Genomic DNA, 20,110 nt, shown 5'->3' with positions numbered 1-20,110 from the left:
TAGCTACATCGCAGCCACTACCAGCTAGCCTACTCCAGCAGTACTGTACCATTTCAATCATTTTAGTCAATAAGATTCTTGCTACGTAGGCTTAACTTTCTGAACATTCGAGACGTGTAGTCCACTTGTCATTCCAATCTCCTTTGCATTAGCGTAGCCTCTTCTGTACCCTGTCAACTATGTGTCTATCTATCCCTGTTCTCTCCTCTCTGCACAGACCATACAAACGCTCCACACCGCGTGGCCGCGGCCACCCTAATCTGGTGGTCCCAGCGCGCACGACCCACGTGGAGTTCCTGGTCTCCGGTAGCCTCTGGAACTGCCGATCTGCGGCCAACAAGGCAGAGTTCATCTCAGCCTATGCCTCCCTCCAGTCCCTCGACTTCCTGGCACTGACGGAAACATGGATCACCACAGATAACACTGCTACTCCTACTGCTCTCTCTCTTCGTCCGCCCACGTGTTCTCGCACACCCCGAGAGCTTCTGGTCAGCGGGGTGGTGGCACCGGGATCCTCATCTCTCCCAAGTGGTCATTCTCTCTCTCTCCCCTTACCCATCTATCTATCGCCTCCTTTGAATTCCATGCTGTCACAGTTACCAGCCCTTTCAAGCTTAACATCCTTATCATTTATCGCCCTCCAGGTTCCCTCGGAGAGTTCATCAATGAGCTTGATGCCTTGATAAGCTCCTTTCCTGAGGACGGCTCACCTCTCACAGTCCTGGGCGACTTTAACCTCCCCACGTCTACCTTTGACTCATTCCTCTCTGCCTCCTTCTTTCCACTCCTCTCCTCTTTTGACCTCACCCTCTCACCTTCCCCCTACTCACAAGGCAGGCAATACGCTCGACCTCATCTTTACTAGATGCTGTTCTTCCACTAACCTCATTGCAACTCCCCTCCAAGTCTCCGACCACTACCTTGTATCCTTTTCCCTCTCGCTCTCATCCAACACTTCCCACACTGCCCCTACTCGGATGGTATCGCGCCGTCCCAACCTTCGCTCTCTCTCCCCCGCTACTCTCTCCTCTTCCATCCTATCATCTCTTCCCTCTGCTCATACCTTCTCCAACCTTTCTCCTGATTCTGCCTCCTCAACCCTCCTCTCTTCCCTTTCTGCATCCTTTGACTCTCTATGTCCCCTATCCTCCAGGCCGGCTCGGTCCTCCCTCCCGCTCCGTGGCTCGATGACTCATTGCGAGCTCACAGAACAGAGCTCCGGGCAGCCGAGCGGAAATGGAGGAAAACTCGCCTCCCTGCGGACCTGGCATCCTTTCACTCCCTCCTCTCTACATTTTCCTCCTCTGTCTCTGCTGCTAAAGCCACTTTCTACCACTCTAAATTCCAAGCATCTGCCTCTAACCCTAGGAAGCTCTTTGCCACCTTCTCCTCCCTCCTGAATCCTCCTCCCCCTCCCCCTCCTCCCTCTCTGCAGATGACTTCGTCAACCATTTTGAAAAGAAGGTCGACGACATCCGATCCTCGTTTGCTAAGTCAAACGACACCGCTGGTTCTGCTCACACTGCCCTACCCTGTGCTCTGACCTCTTTCTCCCCTCTCTCTCCAGATGAAATCTCGCTTCTTGTGACGGCCGGCCGCCCAACAACCTGCCCGCTTGACCCTATCCCCTCCTCTCTTCTCCAGACCATTTCCGGGGACCTTCTCCCTTACCTCACCTCGCTCATCAACTCATCCCTGACCGCTGGCTACGTCCCTTCCGTCTTCAAGAGAGCGAGAGTTGCACCCCTTCTGAAAAAACCTACACTCGATCCCTCCGATGTCAACAACTACAGACCAGTATCCCTTCTTTCTTTTCTCTCCAAAACTCTTGAACGTGCCGTCCTTGGCCAGCTCTCCCGCTATCTCTCTCAGAATGACCTTCTTGATCCAAATCAGTCAGGTTTCAAGACTAGTCATTCAACTGAGACTGCTCTTCTCTGTATCACGGAGGCGCTCCGCACTGCTAAAGCTAACTCTCTCTCCTCTGCTCTCATCCTTCTAGACCTATCGGCTGCCTTCGATACTGTGAACCATCAGATCCTCCTCTCCACCCTCTCCGAGTTGGGCATCTCCGGCGCGGCCCACGCTTGGATTGCGTCCTACCTGACAGGTCGCTCCTACCAGGTGGCGTGGCGAGAATCTGTCTCCTCGCCACGCGCTCTCACCACTGGTGTCCCCCAGGGCTCTGTTCTAGGCCCTCTCCTATTCTCGCTATACACCAAGTCACTTGGCTCTGTCATAACCTCACATGGTCTCTCCTATCATTGCTACGCAGACGACACACAATTAATCTTCTCCTTTCCCCCTTCTGATGACCAGGTGGCGAATCGCATCTCTGCATGTCTGGCAGACATATCAGTGTGGATGACGGATCACCACCTCAAGCTGAACCTCGGCAAGACGGAGCTGCTCTTCCTCCCGGGGAAGGACTGCCCGTTCCATGATCTCGCCATCACGGTTGACAACTCCATTGTGTCCTCCTCCCAGAGCGCTAAGAACCTTGGCGTGATCCTGGACAACACCCTGTCGTTCTCAACCAACATCATGGCGGTGGCCCGTTCCTGTAGGTTCATGCTCTACAACATCCGCAGAGTACGACCCTGCCTCACACAGGAAGCGGCGCAGGTCCTAATCCAGGCACTTGTCATCTCCCGTCTGGATTACTGCAACTCGCTGTTGGCTGGGCTCCCTGCCTGTGCCATTAAACCCCTACAACTCATCCAGAACGCCGCAGCCCGTCTGGTGTTCAACCTTCCCAAGTTCTCTCACGTCACCCCGCTCCTCCGCTCTCTCCACTGGCTTCCAGTTGAAGCTCGCATCCGCTACAAGACCATGGTGCTTGCCTACGGAGCTGTGAGGGGAACGGCACCGCAGTACCTCCAGGCTCTGATCAGGCCCTACACCCAAGCAAGGGCACTGCGTTCATCCACCTCTGGCCTGCTCGCCTCCCTACCATTGAGGAAGTACAGTTCCCGCTCAGCCCAGTCAAAACTGTTCGCTGCTCTGGCCCCCCAATGGTGGAACAAACTCCCTCACGACGCCAGGACAGCGGAGTCAATCACCACCTTCCGGAGACACCTGAAACCCCACCTCTTCAAGGAATACCTAGGATAGGATAAGTAATCCTTCTCACCACCCCCCCTTAATGATTTAGATGCACTATTGTAAAGTGGCTGTTCCACTGGATGTCAGAAGGTGAATTCACCAATTTGTAAGTCGCTCTGGATAAGAGCGTCTGCTAAATGACTTAAATGTAAATGTAAATGTAACAGATACAATGCTATTTCACAGTAGACAAATTGACAGCAGACTTTCAATGATAAAGGGACAATAGAGAGCTGAGTACAGGCCATTAGCACGTTTGGTAGGCTATTAATGACAATCAGAGGCATCAGAGCACAGTTTTGGAGAACCCTAGTTACCGTGACTCAACAGTCATGAGGAATTTGACTGTAGTCATGACTCCTGACTGTCGGTATGGCGGTAATATGGTCACCATAACAGCCCTAGTCTCAGAGTAGGAGTGCTGGTTTAGGATCAGTTTAACCTTTTCGATAACTTGAATAAGAATAACTGGACCGGGGAGAGCTGATCCTAGATCAGCACTTCTACTATAAAACACTTGAACACATACGGGCCCAGCTCTGTACTCACCTGGTACAGAAGTCTTGGAAAGGCCTCCTGATGGGGAAGCCTGTACGCCGGATCTTTACTGTCTCCAGCATCCCTGAGTATCTGAGCTGGTTCAGCACCACCGTCTGGTCAAACTGCTCAGGCATCTGAGGGAAGTGGACGGAAATACGTAATACTAAGGCGGTTGATTGGGCACAAAATGGCAGCCACATCGCATCACTCAGGCGGGTGCTGTACATACTGTTTTGGTGTGTTCTTTTGATGTTACACATTAGTAGTGCAGCAGATGAGTGAGCACACACTGTGCAGAGGGAAACCTTGTGAACCCAGTCGCTATTAGCTATGTAAATACAACCTAGTATTGACAAATCTGAAATGATTTGGGGCAGTCTTGTGTAACTTTTCCTTGATAAGTCGCTCAATCAGATGACGTGATGCTTGTACAGTGCTTTTTATAACGCCGTTGTCACAGGCAATACATCAGACGTCATTAGGCAACTGGAAAACCAGTGTTCATATTTATGTGTATACATACGTTTAGTTTGAGACCACTAGAGACTTCTGACTTCTTAAACAAATGTCATAAATTGAACAAGTTGAGACGACATAACTGATGAGGTCTACAACCATCACACAGCCCCTACTGTAAAACCCTCCATTCAAACTCTCATATGATGCATATCTCTCATTCATGAATCTAAGCACTTTAACACAAAACACGCAGGAGCACACAGGAATATCTGTCATTCACAAATCAAAGCCCTTTCATTTGCTTGTCCATTTAGAGACGTCTCCACCAGCAACAGATACGAAAGGCATTGGGGGAAGGAAGGGGAGTGTGTGAGCGAAAGCCTAGTGGAAGTCATTATGTGGTACCCCTCACCCTTAACCTCAGTGGGCGTAGGGGGGTAGCAATAAGAGGGCGCTTTCATACCTCATGTATTGCTCCTTTTATTTCAATTTCATTGAAAGGGCAGAGATCTAGATAGACCCATTCTGGACAAGAGAAGAAGCGATCAGATTCACCAATGGACACAGATCACTGGCTGAATGACGCCCTGTAAGAGCAATAAGCTAAGGGAACACCTTATTAGCATAATTGTATTTGCATATTGAGCCTAACTAGCCGTCGTTGTGTCACAAAGCCCCATGTCATAGGAAGCTGCCGTCTGACTCTTTCTTTCTTTTTCTGACTGACTGTCGTTGTCTGGTTTTAACCAACCCGATTGTCTGTATGTCAGATGTGCTACCTCTCTTTGTATATCGCTCTGTCTCTCTTCCATCTCTGTTTTTAATTCCCTCTCTTTCTGTCTCTCTTTTGCTCTCCCGCTCTTTCTCTGTCACTTTCTGACTTTTTGAAACATTGCTTGTTTGTCAGAGAGCTGCCTCTGTAGGTCATATCTCTCTTTACCTCTCTCTCTGTGTTGCAAATTCTACTCTAATAAAGTACTCTTTTTTTCCTCAGTCTGATTTTAAAGCCCACAGCTGTCATTTCAGGAAGCCACAGTGGACTACTCTCTCTGACATTCAGTTTCTATATCTTAACAGATAGTGAGTATGGGCTCAGGGAGAGCAAGAGCTACACCATGCATATGAAACAACTACTGTAGGCCTACGTCAGACCCGGTAAAATGTGTATTCTGTCTCTTTTGTTTTATTAATTCCCTCACTTCAGGGGCGCTACATCCCTCAATTCAGGGGCGCTACATCCCTCACTTCAGGGGCGCTACCATCCCTCACTTCAGGGGCGCTACCATCCCTCACTTCAGGGGCGCTACCATCCCTCACTTCAGTGGCGCTACATTAACACATTTGGCCAAAAGGCAAAAAAATAATAAAATAAATTCTTATAGACCAGAAGACCCACAACCTCTTTACAAAAAAGTGCAGGGTCAGCCCTTTTGCCCGTCAATTAAAGTTACATATTGCACCTTTAAAAATCTAGTATGTGAATGTAAATCTAGATCCAAAATATTGAATTCAAAGTTCCCAAACTTCAATCAATCAATCAATAGGCATGATTACAAACAAGCATCAGCCACGGCCCCTCTCTCTCTCAGAAGGGAACGCATAGTCTGAGAAAGCAAAACCTTATCTCTTCACACCAAATGTCTAACTAAAGACCAAGCTGGTCATTCAGTTGGACAAAAGAGGGTGTGTTCAGGTGGTCATGGGGGTTGGGAACTCTGAGGGAAAAGTCAAATATGGACAAGAGAGAGGAGAGAATGCCTCCCCCCTTACAAATCATCATATGTATAGCAACAAAAAGCTGAATTATTAGTATACATACAGTATTATATCAATGATTGTAAATAAAATCAATAAGAGAATCCATCATCTCAGTTGATGAGAATATCAACAGGTATTTTCTCTCTGTAAGTAACCAAAAAAATCACATCACATAAGCTGATTATCACGTGTCAAACATTGGTAAAAAGTAGGTTTGCAAAAAGCTTCACATTTATAAATTGTGCATTGTTTAAACGAACAGTGTCCCAAAGAGCAGTGCATTTCAAAGGTTGAGAGACGGATAATAGAGTGAGCTGTGGTGACACATCTGTTTGTTTTTAACCGAAATGTCACATTTTTATCAATCTCCTTATCAATTAATTTTGGTCATGCCGTGAGCAAAATCAATGAACTGCAACAGCACAACAAATACACATCTAATAATGACACATAACTGGCAATATCAGAAGAGTTGTCCCTTTCGCTCAGCCAATCAAACGGTGTGTCCTCACCAAAAATGCTAGCCCTAGATAACGAATGTGATGGCACAACAATCAATAACTATAGCTAGCAAATGCAACAAGAAGCCCCTTCGCCATGCCAACACTGAACCTTTTCAGTCTTCCATTTCCACTCCACCACGGAAGCCAATCTTTCAGGTAAAAACAGTGCTACAAACAAACCTAATGCACACGAGCCGAGCGATAACACTTTCCATTTAAACTTCATTGCCTCTTACCATGCAATGCAGCGTAGTCTCTCAGTCCATCTCTAACAATAAGCCAAGAGTTCCGTATCAAGGCAGAGAAATATAGACAGATGACAGAAGTTCCTAATAGCTGGGTCTCTCTCTCTCCAACACACACACAAGAATAAACACAAGCAGAGAATGAACAAAGCCTTTTGCCAGCTCCGCTTCCCTTTATGTGTGTGGGGGCGGTTACCATGGAGATGCGTCCCATGCTGAGGCTAATTTGTATGGGCCACTTGTAGGGACTGTTGGGGAGGGTGGGGAGAAGTGTGTGTGTATGTGTGAGTGAAAATTTTTGTGCCTGTGTATGTTCTATGTCAGTGCATATGTGTGTGTGCGTGTCTTTGCCTGTGTGTGTGTGTGTGTGTGTGTGTGTGTGTGTGTCTTTGCCTGTGTGTGTGTGTGTGTGTGTGTGTGTGTATGTGTGTGTGTGCGTGTCTTTGCCTGTGTGTGTGTGTGTGCGCGCGTGTGCTTGTCTTTGCCTGTGTGTGTATGTGTGTGCGTGTCTTTGGCTGTGTGTGCGTGTGTGTGTGTGCATGTCTTTGCCTGTGTGTGTGTGTGTGTGCACAGGGGGAAAGGGAATAGTGCACAAAAGCAGTGCACTCTGGAAACACGAGGAGCAGGCATTCGGGAACAAAAGCTGTTCATTTTTAAACATGTCCCAATATCCTCACTAGCATACCCACATCGAATGAATCAATGTATGTATTGGGCAGTCATTGAACTCATGGAACATTCTATTTTGCAGCCAAATGAGTTACCCTCCAGTGCAGGCATTGTAACATTGGCTGAAATAGTACTCACACAACCATTTCATGTTTCAAAATGATTTCAAAATGATTTCTTTATCCAGATTAAGGGTGCTGCTATGGAATCCCCTATGGCTCCTAACTATGCTAATTTGTATGTGGGTTACATAGAGAAAAAGTCAATTCACTAAGGTCTACATTGATATTATGGTGGAGGCGGGCAATGTTCGTTCCCTTGGACTGCAGGTGTTATGCAGTGAAAACTCTTGAATCTGCTGGGGACTCACATGCTATTAAGTATGCGACATGTTTGCAGACGTCATGGATAAAGGTCAGATGGACACCTTCATGTGTGAAAAATGTATTGAATAAGGCTTGAACTGAATAAGGATTCTTAGAGTCTATCGGCATCTTTAAATGCTTCCTATCAAAACATCCAAGAGGATTATAATGGGACCTTCCTGGGATATGATCAGTTTCCGCCATTGTACCCCTCTACTAGTTTGAACCAGATTTATGGCTGCTCATTGTTCAACTCCAGTTGAGTGTGAATTGATGTGTGTCGGAACCAGGAAGGAGGAGAAGAATCGTTCCTGGCGCGACTGCTTTGTTACCCCGCGTACAGACTTAAGACTCAAATCGCTTTGAGCCCCTGTCCTGTCTGTCTTCTACCGGGGGGACGTAGATGTTCCTTCCATGGCTGTGAAAGCTACTGTCCTCGTGAATCAACTGCCTGGACCCCTGTGGCCCCCCTCCCCTGGGCCGTGCTCTCTGTCTCAGAGCTCTGTCCCTCTGGCTGTTGCAGGCCTGGTTCAGCAGCCCTCCCCTGGGCTGTGCTCTCTGTCTCAGAGCTCTGTCCCTCTGGCTGTTGCAGGCCTGGTTCAGCAGCCCTCCCCTGGGCTGTGCTCTCTATCTCAGAGCTCTGTCCCTCTGGCTGTCGCAGGCCTGGTTCAGCAGCCCTCCCCTGGGCTGTGCTCTCTATCTCAGAGCTCTGTCCCTCTGGCTGTTGCAGGCCTGCACACAGCCGGCGGTTCAGCGGCCCTCCCCTGGGCTGTGCTCTCTATCTCAGAGCTCTGTCCCTCTGGCTGTTGCAGGCCTGGTTCAGCAGCCCTCCCCTGGGCTGTGCTCTCTATCTCAGAGCTCTGTCCCTCTGGCTGTTGCAGGCCTGGTTCAGCAGCCCTCCCCTGGGCTGTGCTCTCTGTCTCAGAGCTCTGTCCCTCTGGCTGTTGCAGGCCTGGTTCAGCGGCCCTCCCTGGGCTGTGCTCTCTATCTCAGAGCTCTGTCCCTCTGGCTGTTGCAGGCCTGGTTCAGCGGCCCTCCCCTGGGCTGTGCTCTCTATCTCAGAGCTCTGTCCCTCTGGCTGTTGCAGGCCTGGTTCAGCGGCCCTCCCCTGGGCTGTGCTCTCTATCTCAGAGCTCTGTCCCTCTGGCTGTTGCAGGCCTGGTTCAGCGGCCCTCCCCTGGGCTGTGCTCTCTATCTCAGAGCTCTGTCCCTCTGGCTGTTGCAGGCCTGGTTCAGCGGCCCTCCCCTGGGCCGTGCTCTCTGTCTCAGAGCTCTGTCCCTCTGGCTGTCAGTAGACTGCTAGTACTCTTTGACTGGCTGAAAGTCTACTGTCTATACGCAGGCATTACTTTTATTGACAATTTTGATACATTTCAGGGATGATGGAATTCAACACCCAAATCACCTTAGCGCGTGCGTGAACACTATCTAATCAGTACAAGGCAGCTATAAGAAATGGACTCTTAAGGTCTTTTACTAGTCCTGCTATGGCTAGAAAGGAGGGTACTGAACACTATCTAATCAGTACAAGGCAGCTCTAAGAAATGGACTCTTAAGGTCTTTTACTAGTCCTGCTATGGCTAGAAAGGAGGGTACTGAACACTATCTAATCAGTACAAGGCAGCTCTAAGAAATGGACTCTTAAGGTCTTTTACTAGTCCTGCTATGGCTAGAAAGGAGGGTACTGAACACTATCTAATCAGTACAAGGCAGCTCTAAGAAATGGACTCTTAAGGTCTTTTACTAGTCCTGCTATGGCTAGAAAGGAGGGTACTGAACACTATCTAATCAGTACAAGGCAGCTCTAAGAAATGGACTCTTAAGGTCTTTTACTAGTCCTGCTATGGCTAGAAAGGAGGGTACTGCCATTAGCACTTTTACTCATTTGCATTGTAAAATGAAGCCGCTGCTGTCTCAGGTAATCCCTACTATAATTACGTCTCAACGCCCCCAGAAAACAGCGATAGATAAGCAACACGTAGGGCGGATTGAGGTCAATTTCAACAATTACATTTTCATTGCTATGCCGCGTTTTGTTATGAATAATAGGTTGGCAGGTAATGATCTGGCTTTTATTGACACTGCAGGTGATTTCAAAGCCAAAAATGGTTTGAAATGCATACACCTAAAGGTGGTGGTGTTGCTATCTATACAAAAAGTCACCTTTCGGTGTCTTTTAAAGGCTACTTCTAGTCCTAAACTATTTTAATGTCTAGTTTAAATCTTCAACTAGGTTCTAATTCTAAAGTAACTCATCTAAAGTAACTCATCTACTGATCTCCCTCCACTAAGAAATGGTTGTTAACTAGTCTCACTGATTTCATAGCTTATTTTTTACTTCTAAAATGTTTGTCAAAAGTGACTTGAACCGGTCCTGGGGAAACCAAGACTCAAGACTGTTTAAAGGATTTTTGTAATAACCTAAATCTCACTCAGTTGATTACCAAGCCCACACGTCCAAATCTGAGGGATCCTACTAAATAAACATGAATTGACCTTATGTTTGCAACCCCCCTGAGAAATGTGTGGCTAACGGTGTTTTCTACTAGGAAATTAGTGGTCACTGTCCTATTGTTCGTATTATAGATGTTAGGACTGATAAGGCAACACAACTACTGCCCACTCAACGACTGACCACAACTACTGACCACAACCTCACAACTTCTGACCACAACCCCACAATTGCTGACCACATCTAGTGACCACAACCACACAATTTCTGACCACAACCACACAAATAGTGACCATAACATTACAACTTCTGAACACAACTACTGACTAAAACTATTGACCACAACTACTGACTTCAACCCCACAACTTCTGACCACAACCACAAAACTACTGGCCTACAACTTTTGACAACATAACTACTGACCACAACCACACAACTTTAGACCACAACCACACAACTGCTGACCACAGCTAGTTACTACAACCACACAATTACTGACCACAAACATACAACTTCTGACCACACAACTACTGACCACACATGTAAATAACCATAGCTACCGACCACCACAATTACTGACCACAACTACCTGGACACAACTACTGACCAGCACCACACAACTACTGACCACAACCACACAACTTCATAACACACACCGACTGACACGACTACTGAACAACTCCTGACCACAACCACACAACTACAGAACACAACCACACAACTGCTGACCACAACCACACAACTACTGGCTACAAGTCCTGACCACAACTACTAAACCACAACTACTGACCACAATTACTGACCACAAACATATATCTGCTGACCACAACACCACAATCACTGACCCAAGTTACTGACTACAACCACAAAACCTATGACCAGAACTGCTGACCATAACCACACAATGGCTGACCACAATTAATGATGACAACCACTAAAATACTGACCACAAACACACAACTACTGACCACAACTACTGACCATAACCATACAACTTTTGACCATAACCACACAATGGCTGACCACAATTAATGATGACAACCACAAAAATACTGACCACAACCACACAACTACTGACCACAACCACACAACTACTGACCACAAGAACACAACTACAGACCATAAAACTGACCACCCCAACTGACTCGACTACTGAACAACTCCTGACCACAACTACTGACCAAAACCACACAACTACAGAACACATGTACAGCATCGGTGGGACCCTCGTGGGACGGTTGAGCTAACGTAGGCTAATGTGATTAGCATGAGGTTATAAGTAACAAGAACATTTCCCAGGACATGGACATATTGGCAGAACGCTTAAATTCTTGTTAATCTAATTTCACTGTCCAATTTACAGTAGCTATTACAGTGAAATAATACCATGCTATTGTTTGAGGAGAGTGCACAATTATGAAACTTGAAAATGTATAAAAAAAAACAATTAGGCACATTTGGGCAGTCTTGATATCAAATGTTGAACAGAAATGCAATGGTTCATTGGATCAGTCTAAAACTTTGCACATACACCGCTGCCATCTAGTAGCCAAAATCTAAATCTAAATCTGAGCTGGAATAATTACATTAAGGTCTGTCTCTTGCGTTTCAAAGAAAGAAATGTCTTTGTATTATCTTTTACCAGATCTAATGTGTTATATTCTACTACAGTAATCTAACATTTCCACAAACTTCAGTGTTTCCTTTCAAATGGTATCGAGAATATGCATATCCTTGCTTCAGGTCCTGAGCTACAGGCAGTTAGATTTGGGTATTTTAGGCGAAATTTTAAAAAAAAGGGTCCGATCCCCCATTCTAAATCTTTGACACACACTACCATTCAAAAGTTTGCGGTCACTTAGATATTTCCTTGTTTTTGAAAGACAAGCAATTTTTTTGTCCATTAAAATAACATCAAATTGATCAGAAATACAGTTTAAACATTGTTAATGACTATTGTAGCTGGAAATGGCAGATTTTTTTAATGTAATATCTACATATTGTGGTTCCTCCTTTAAAAGTTGCGTTATACTGCGGCACACCTTGCGTGCTGCAGCAGCATTCTGTGGCACGTCATTTAATTCTCAGACATTTCTTCTGTTACTGCAAGTAATTGCTAGTTTGACCACAAGAGGGCATCTTTGAGAAGCATTTGGTAATAACATAGTATATGGGATTGATTTTAAGAAATTTGGCTTAATTAGATTAATATTAAGGTGTTTCCATTCAGAGAAAAATGACAAACGAAACCCTAAGGGAAATGTGGTTTCCGTTAGGATGGAAAATATGGCGCTGTACGTGTACGTCGGGAGTAGGCTACAGGATTGGAGGATTCTAAATCGTTTGCCTTCATTAAACAACTTTGTGTAAATCAGTGATATTTATTCCCAAAGTAAATCATTATGGATCCATAAGTAAATAACATCTGCATTTTGAAAGAGTATTTTCTATCTTTAATTTATTAACGAAATGTGGTTATTTGTCTATTAGGCTACTGTGCAGTTTCCGTTAGGATGGAAAAGAAAATATGGCTCTGTGCAATGTGACGCTCATCAATTCAGAGTAAGATTGTCAGTTCGTAAATTCAGACTATTTCGCTCTCGGAACGCACACTGGACGTTCAGGACGAGGAGTAGGGTTGATTTTAGTGTTCTGGCCTTACAACGGTAGTCAAGCACCCAAGCGAACGTTGGCTAGTTACATCCAGACACAAATGAGACAACTCTTACCATTTTACCCGTCCTAGCAGAGCTGGTAAAGTAGTTGTTGTGTTAACCAGAGCGTTGGTGACTGTGCTGCTGGAAACAATTGAATTATGTTTTTTTCCCCAACGTTTTCTGACACCGGCCATATTCAACGGGTGTTGAGCGCTTGTAAAGTAATTATTCTGCGCTCTGGTACACACAGACGAGAGTGCTCTGAAATCTGTGTAGATCGTCGGCATTTTTAACAACGTTCTTTTCTGATAAAAACGAGTTCATTGCATCCGCCGTGGAGCCCGGTTTCATAATATGACAATATGTCCCAGCTGCTTGCTGTCTTTCTGAAGTGATGTGACATTTGTTTTTGTGCATAATGCCTTATTTTAATTCCTTTTTTCACCCTGCCAGCTCCTATTAGTTCTATTGAGCACCATGGCACAAACTTGCCTTCCAAACATTCTATTCCCAGCTTATTGCTCAATGTCACAATGCCTGCTTCATTATTGTTGGCAATGAGACCTGTTCACGTTGTTTTATAGTTCAAATGTAAACATCAAAAATGATATTGGAACTCTACAGTCTTCCCATTGTTTCCTATGGAGGAAATATAGGCATGTCTGTGTATATTTAGATTTTCTTCAAATCGGACGACATTTTAATCACGAGAACCTCCTCTTTTAAAGTATGTAAGCCTGGGCAGCTAGCTCAGTTGTCATCAAATGCTAGCCCCAAAATAATGTTTGCCCTTGGAATGCTGAGCTCCCCACATTGTTTTCCTATGGAGAATTAATATAGAATTAATGATTAGTTTCACAGTGTTATCTGACAGAGTTTTTGTTCCTCTGCCTCCCCACACATTGTTTACACCATATCAATCGGGTGCCAGTAATATCAAAGTCTCTGCAATAGTGTGTGGTTTCTTGGCATTCTCTCAACCAGCTTCATGAGGTAGTCACCTGGAATGCTTTTCAATTAACAGGTGTGCCTTGTTAAGAGTTCATTTGTGGAATTCCTGCGTGAATCAGGCCTTCATTGTCGAATTGCTGCAAATAAACTATTACTAAAGGACACCAATAAGAAGAATTGACTTGGACGTTAGAATTGACTAAAGGACACCAATAAGAAACACGAGCAATGGACATTAGACCGTTGGAGTCCAAATTTGAGATTGGATTCCAACTGCAGTGTCTTTGTGAGAAGCATACTTAAGCAGCATGGCTATCACAGCATTCTGCAGCGATATGCCATCCCATCTGGTTTGCGCTTAGTGGGATTATCATTTGTTTTTAAACAGGACAATGACCCAAAACACACCTCCAGGCTGTGTAAGGGCTATTTGACCAAGGAGAGTGATGGAGTGCTGCATCAGATGACCTGGCCTCCAAAATCAACCGACCTCAAACCAATTGAGATGGTTTGGGATGAGTTGGACCGCAGAGTGAAGGAAAAGCAGCCAATAAGTGTTCAGCATATGTGTAAACTCCTTCAAGACTCATGAAGCTGGTTAAGAGAATGCCAAGAGTGTGAAAAGATGTCATCAAGGCAAAGGTTGGCTACTTTGAAGAATCTAAAATATTAAATATTTGTTTAACACTTTTTTGGTTACTGCATGATTCCATATGTGTTATTTCATACTTATGATGTCTTCACTATCATTCTACAATGTAGAAAACAGTAAAAAACAACAACCTTTGAATGAGTAGGTGTGTCCAAACTTTTGACTGGTACTGTATATAGTATAATAACAATAGTGTATACTATAGCGATACAATATACTACATCGTTTGTTCGTTCATTGGATAATTCACAATCAGTCACAAATAGAGAATGTAGTTGTCATTGAAACAATGGGCCACAGTCAATTGCTCCCCCCAGCAACACAATGTATCAAAAATGTATCAGGACTAATGAAAGAACCAATAAGTACTTAATTGATCAGTTGACTAATTGACAACTAATCGGTCCAAATGTACCCCCTTGTCCTTGGCCCTTTGATGTTTGCAGATCTGTAATGTGTGGGTAAGTATTGGTGGGACTTCCATATTGCTTAAACCTTATAGATCTATAAAGGGTTAGGGAGAAAATGTAGACCAGCTGAACCGTTTGTTTCCTTCTTTCCTTTCCTCCTTTCCTTCCGTTTCATGCTGAACATGTCATCTTTGACAGGAGCTCAGTTTGACTCCTCATTCTGGGCTCAGGCTGTATTTCATTAACATTAACATTAACCAAGCCTTGCATATTCCCTAGAGATCATAGGGCATCAAAGGGCCGAACTCCCATTTTATTGCTATAGTGTGTTAGTGTGTGTGTGGTCAGGGAAGAGGAGTGATGCCTTTTTATACACAGTCAATGATTATACACTTAAAAAAAGATATGGATTTTTCCTTTATTCATTGATGGCCTTGCCCTATGTTAAAAATATTGTATTCAAGGAAGAGGAGTATAACGTAAAGTTTATATATGTAGGAGCTTACCTTGTGAGTGTTCGGCTTGATGCATCGCACAAAAAAGGGGTTCGAAGTACTGAGGTTGGCCATCAGCGAGTGCAAGGAATTCTGGGTAAAAAATATATTAAATGTTAGCTAACTCTGACACTGTTACACTTCAGTTAGGGATGCTGATTATTATGCACTTTCCATGTTCATGATATAAAGGCAAATACAAACAAGGGACAAGGGTCAATTAAATGGTCACTGCATTATGTACAGAACAAAAATATAAACGCAAAGTGTTGGTCCCATTTTTCATGTGCTGAAATAAAATATCCCACTTTTTTGGTTACTACATGATTCCATATGTGTTATTTCATAGTATTGACATCTTCACTATTATTCTACAATGTAGAAAATAGTAAAAAATAAAGAAAAACCCTTGAATGAGTAGGTGTGTCCAAACTTTTCACTGGTACTGTGTACAGTCCCTCGACTGGTTCGTGCAGATAAATGTAAGACAATTATTGTCACTGACCTTAAACTGGGAACTGACAGTGGGTCTCCTGTGCTTGGAGCTGCATTTGAGGGTGTCCTGCTTGTTACGGCTCGAGACGTGCTCAAAGAGGTCGTACACAAAGTCCAACCTGATGCACACGCACACACGCGAGCGCACACACGCACACACACAGAATAAGTGTTACAATGTGCACGTTTGAATAACCAACTTTACCCAGCTCTGCATGACCCTCAATTAAAAATAAAACCCCTATTCAATTCATTCAAAACAGTAGTGCAGAATGTATAAATTGTTCACTTACAGATGGTTGCATCTCAAACAGCACCCTATTTCATATATAGAGTACTACTTTTAGGCTATGATCAAAATGTCGGCACTGCATAGGGAATAGGGCGCAATTCGAGATTGAACATTACAGAATTGCCGCTTACCTGCTCTCTCTAAGCAGGTTGAGGATGTCATCCCTGAAAGTGTCTCGATTCTTCTCCAGAATGCCCCTCACGTCATACACCACCTAGAGCACACCAACTACTTTAATGATTTTGTTCGTCGGCAAGATGAGCAAACTTAGCCGTGACATGCAAGCAACAAACGCCGCCACTACACATCCAGGTATAAAGCCACCGGGGTCTGACAACTTGGATGGAAAATGCCTGAGGAAAATAGAGGACGATATTGCCACTTTGCCATATCTTCAATCTAAACCTACAAGAAAGTGTGTGGAGGGAAGCAAAAGTCAGTCCACTACCCAAGAACAGAAAAGCCCCCTTTACTTGCTCAAAAATAATTATAAGACACGCACTCTACACACACTGATTTGTTATGATAAGTGTTATTAAATATGTAATGTCATATTTTAAATTGTATACAACTGACTTAATGTTGCTGGACCTAGGGTTGCAAAGGGTCGGTAACTTTCCATGGGAAGTTAAGCCCGGGAATTTAGGGAATTTTGCTTAAATTAATCTAAAAAGTTAGCTTACAACAAGTGAACCTTTTTTTCTGTGATTCACATAAGGCAATTCTAGGTCTTGTGGCATATTTTGGTTAAACTATCCCCAATTCAATGGATTTGCAACCCTCTGCATGCACAGTGCATTCTTCCATCACATATACAGCTGATTCTCAAGATCTTGCACACTAATGAGATGCTATTGAGCCCACACTACTACACTGTCTGAGCCAAGGACTACATGCTTTCTGTTAAATTTTGATTACAATACTGGGTGGGGTGAATATATTTTATAGGACATACATAATTTGTTTTGGTGTTAACTAGTAAATAGTAGCCTAAAACAAAGTGTGTTTAAATCATTTATAACTTGTTAACAATTTCTGCTAGTTAGTTTTTGCTTCCATGTGGGTTTAGCTTGCTTGAGCCCGCAAACTGAGGAGTGTTAATTCACCTGTTTCCATACATGTTTAATTTTAATTTAATTTCTTTTCATTTCTTACAAATGAGTTGTTTAATCTAACTGCTTAACTATTTATTTGTACATGGAGTTTTTGGGGTTAAAAAAAAATAATTCTAATCTTTACAGGAAAATGCCACGGGCACTATCTGATGTGTGGAGATATTTTACTGCAGATAATGTAGAAGGAAAAGCTGTATACATTTGAAATACTGTACCAAATCATATGTGAAGAATACAACAAAGATGCAGAATCATCTGATCAAGTACATAAAGTTCCCTCAGCGCTCACAACAAGCAACCTTTGACAAAAGTCCCTCTACTTCTACTTGAGGTGAAAGTTATGACACCTTATTGATAGCAACAGCTCATGATCCTCCTGGAATCAGACGTTTGACTCAATGGAGGAACGTAGTCAGAGAAATGCTGATGAATGTCTTGCTTGAGCTGTGTATGGAACTGGTTCATCTCTGATCCTCACAGGCAATGTGTATTGGAAGAGATTTCTGAATGTTCATCTCCCAGCATACACCCCTCCAACCAGACATGCTTTATCTACATATTTGCTGGATGCAGAGTTCAACAGAGTTCAGGTGAAGGTCAAGCAAATCATAGAGAAAGCAGACTGTATTGCAATCATCTCTGATAGGTGGTCAAATGTTTGTGGGCAAGGAATAATTAACTACATCATCTCCACCACTCAGCCAGTATTCTACAAGAGCACAGACACAAGGGACAACAGACACACCAGTCTCTACATTGCAGATTAGCTAAAGGCAGTCATCAATGACCTTGGACCAGAGAAGGTATTTGCACTGGTGACAGAAAATGCTGCGAACATGAAGGCTGCTTGTGAGTCCTACCCTCACATCACACCCATTGGCTGTGCTGCTCATGCATTTAACCTTTTCCTCAAGGACATCATGGCACTGAAAACAATAGATACACTCTACAAGAGAACCAAGGAGATGGTTAGGTATGTGAAGGGTCATCAAGATATAGGAGCAATCTACCTCACCAAGCAAAGTGAGAAGAATAAGAGCACCACATTGAAGGTGCCCAACAACACCCGTTGGGGTGGTGTTGTTATCATGTTTGACAGTCTTCTGGAGGGGAAGGAGTCTCTCCAAGAAATGGCCATATGACAGTCTGCTGATATGGACAGCCCCATCAAGAGGATCCTCCTGGATGATATATTTTGGGAGAAAGTGGTAAGCAGCCTGAAACTCCTGAAACCTATAGCAGTAGCCATTGCATGGATTAAGGGAGACCATGCCATCCTATCTGATGTTCAGACTCTGCTTGCAGATGTAAGAGAAGAAATCCGTACTGCCCTGCCCACTTCACTGTTGCTCCAAGCAGAGAAAACTGCAGTTCTGAAATAAATCAAAAAGCGTGAAGACTTCTGCCTGAAGCCCATACACGCCGCAGCGTACATGTTGGACCCCAAATATGCTGGCAAGAGCATGCTGCCTGGTGCAGAGATCAACAAGGCCTATGGTATCATCACTACCGTGTCTCACCACTTTGGCCTGAATGAGGGCAAGGTTCTTGGCGGTCTGGCGAAGTACACTTCCAAGCAAGAGCTTTGGGATGGAGATGCAATATGGCAGTCGTGCCAACATATCTCATCATCCACCTGGTGGAACGGACTTTGAGGATCTGAGGCTCTTTTCCCTTTTGCCTCCATCATCCTCCAAATCCCACCAACATCAGCTGCCTCAGAGCGCAACTGGTCCTTGTTTGGAAACATACACACCAAAGCACACAACAGGCTGACCAATACAAGGGTTTAAAAATTGGTGGCCACCTGGGCAAATTTGAGGCTTTTTGAGCCTGACAATGAGCCACCCTCAACAAGGTTGGAAATTGACAGTGAAGATGAGGCCTCAGACTCTGATGTTCAAGAAGTGGACATTGAGGAGGTCCAGGGAGAAGACATGGACGCCTGAGAGGAAGACAACCAAAGCTGTAGTTTCGAGACTCATTTTACAGAAGTATGTTGAAAATGTTTTTGGGAGATATGATGGATCATTCAATATTCCCTTTCTTTTGTTGTTCAGTGAAATTATCCAATGTGAAGGGTCAACTCATTTAATTAAAGTTAAATTCGTATCTAAATTGTTTAAAAAAATGATATAGCAAGGATTTAATCATTGCAATTATGTCTACTTATGATAAGGTAAAAGGTTTCTGTTTCTGTCTCCATTTCCTGACCTTAGAGAGACGTTTTATTTCTCTATTTGGTTAGGTCAGGGTTTGATGTGGGGTGGGCATTCTATGTTCTATTTTCTATGTTTTGTATTTCATTGTTTTGGCCGGGTATGGTTCTCAATCAGGGACCGCTGTCTATCTTTGTCTCTGATTGGGAACCATACTTAGGCAGCCCTTTTTCCCACCTGTGATTGTGTGTAGTTAACTTTGTTTGTGGCACATAGCCCTGAATCGGGCGTCACGGTTGTGTTGAATTTTTTATTGTTTTTGTCGGAGTCATCATCCTAATAAAAAGGAATATGTACGCTCACCACGATGCGCTTTGGTCTACTTCTTTCAACGGCTGTGACACTCCATATGATATAGTAAATATATCCAATGCAAAAAACATCAACATTTAAATGGTATTAAAATTAATTTGCATATATTCCCATTAATTCCCATATATTCCCGTTAATTCCCATGGAAAGTTTCCACTTCTGAATATTCCCCAAAATGTGCAACCCTAGCTGGACCCCAGGAAGAGGACCTGTTGCCTTGTCAGCAGCTAATGGGGATCTTAATAAATAAAAATACACCACCAGAGAGCAGCAAATAGCGGTGAGACGAATGCAACATTCAATAGCACACACATTTGTCTACTACAAATGTTGCCCTGTTGTGTCTAACGTGCTCCTGTGTCATGGTAACACTTAAACATAAAGGTATGATGCTATATAACGTGGTATTAGCCTGT

General features: G+C 44.1%; 1 protein-coding gene across 1 annotated transcript in view; it reads right to left on the bottom strand.

The window, feature by feature from the left end:
- The window catches only part of myo10 (myosin X), a 263,426-nt gene that overhangs the window by 57,409 nt on the left and 185,907 nt on the right, over window positions 1-20,110 (bottom strand). The window contains exons 17-20 of the mRNA XM_064942709.1: window positions 16,180-16,262; window positions 15,767-15,875; window positions 15,274-15,354; window positions 3,655-3,779 (exon numbers count right to left, since the gene is read on the bottom strand). Coding sequence (XP_064798781.1) covers window positions 3,655-3,779; window positions 15,274-15,354; window positions 15,767-15,875; window positions 16,180-16,262 — 398 coding nt within the window. The remainder of the gene's footprint in view (window positions 1-3,654; window positions 3,780-15,273; window positions 15,355-15,766; window positions 15,876-16,179; window positions 16,263-20,110) is intronic.

This window comes from Oncorhynchus masou, chromosome 3 (genome assembly GCF_036934945.1).
Source record: "Oncorhynchus masou masou isolate Uvic2021 chromosome 3, UVic_Omas_1.1, whole genome shotgun sequence".
Classification (NCBI taxonomy): Eukaryota; Metazoa; Chordata; class Actinopteri; order Salmoniformes; family Salmonidae; genus Oncorhynchus; species Oncorhynchus masou.
This window is presented reverse-complemented; position numbering and strand designations above follow the sequence as displayed.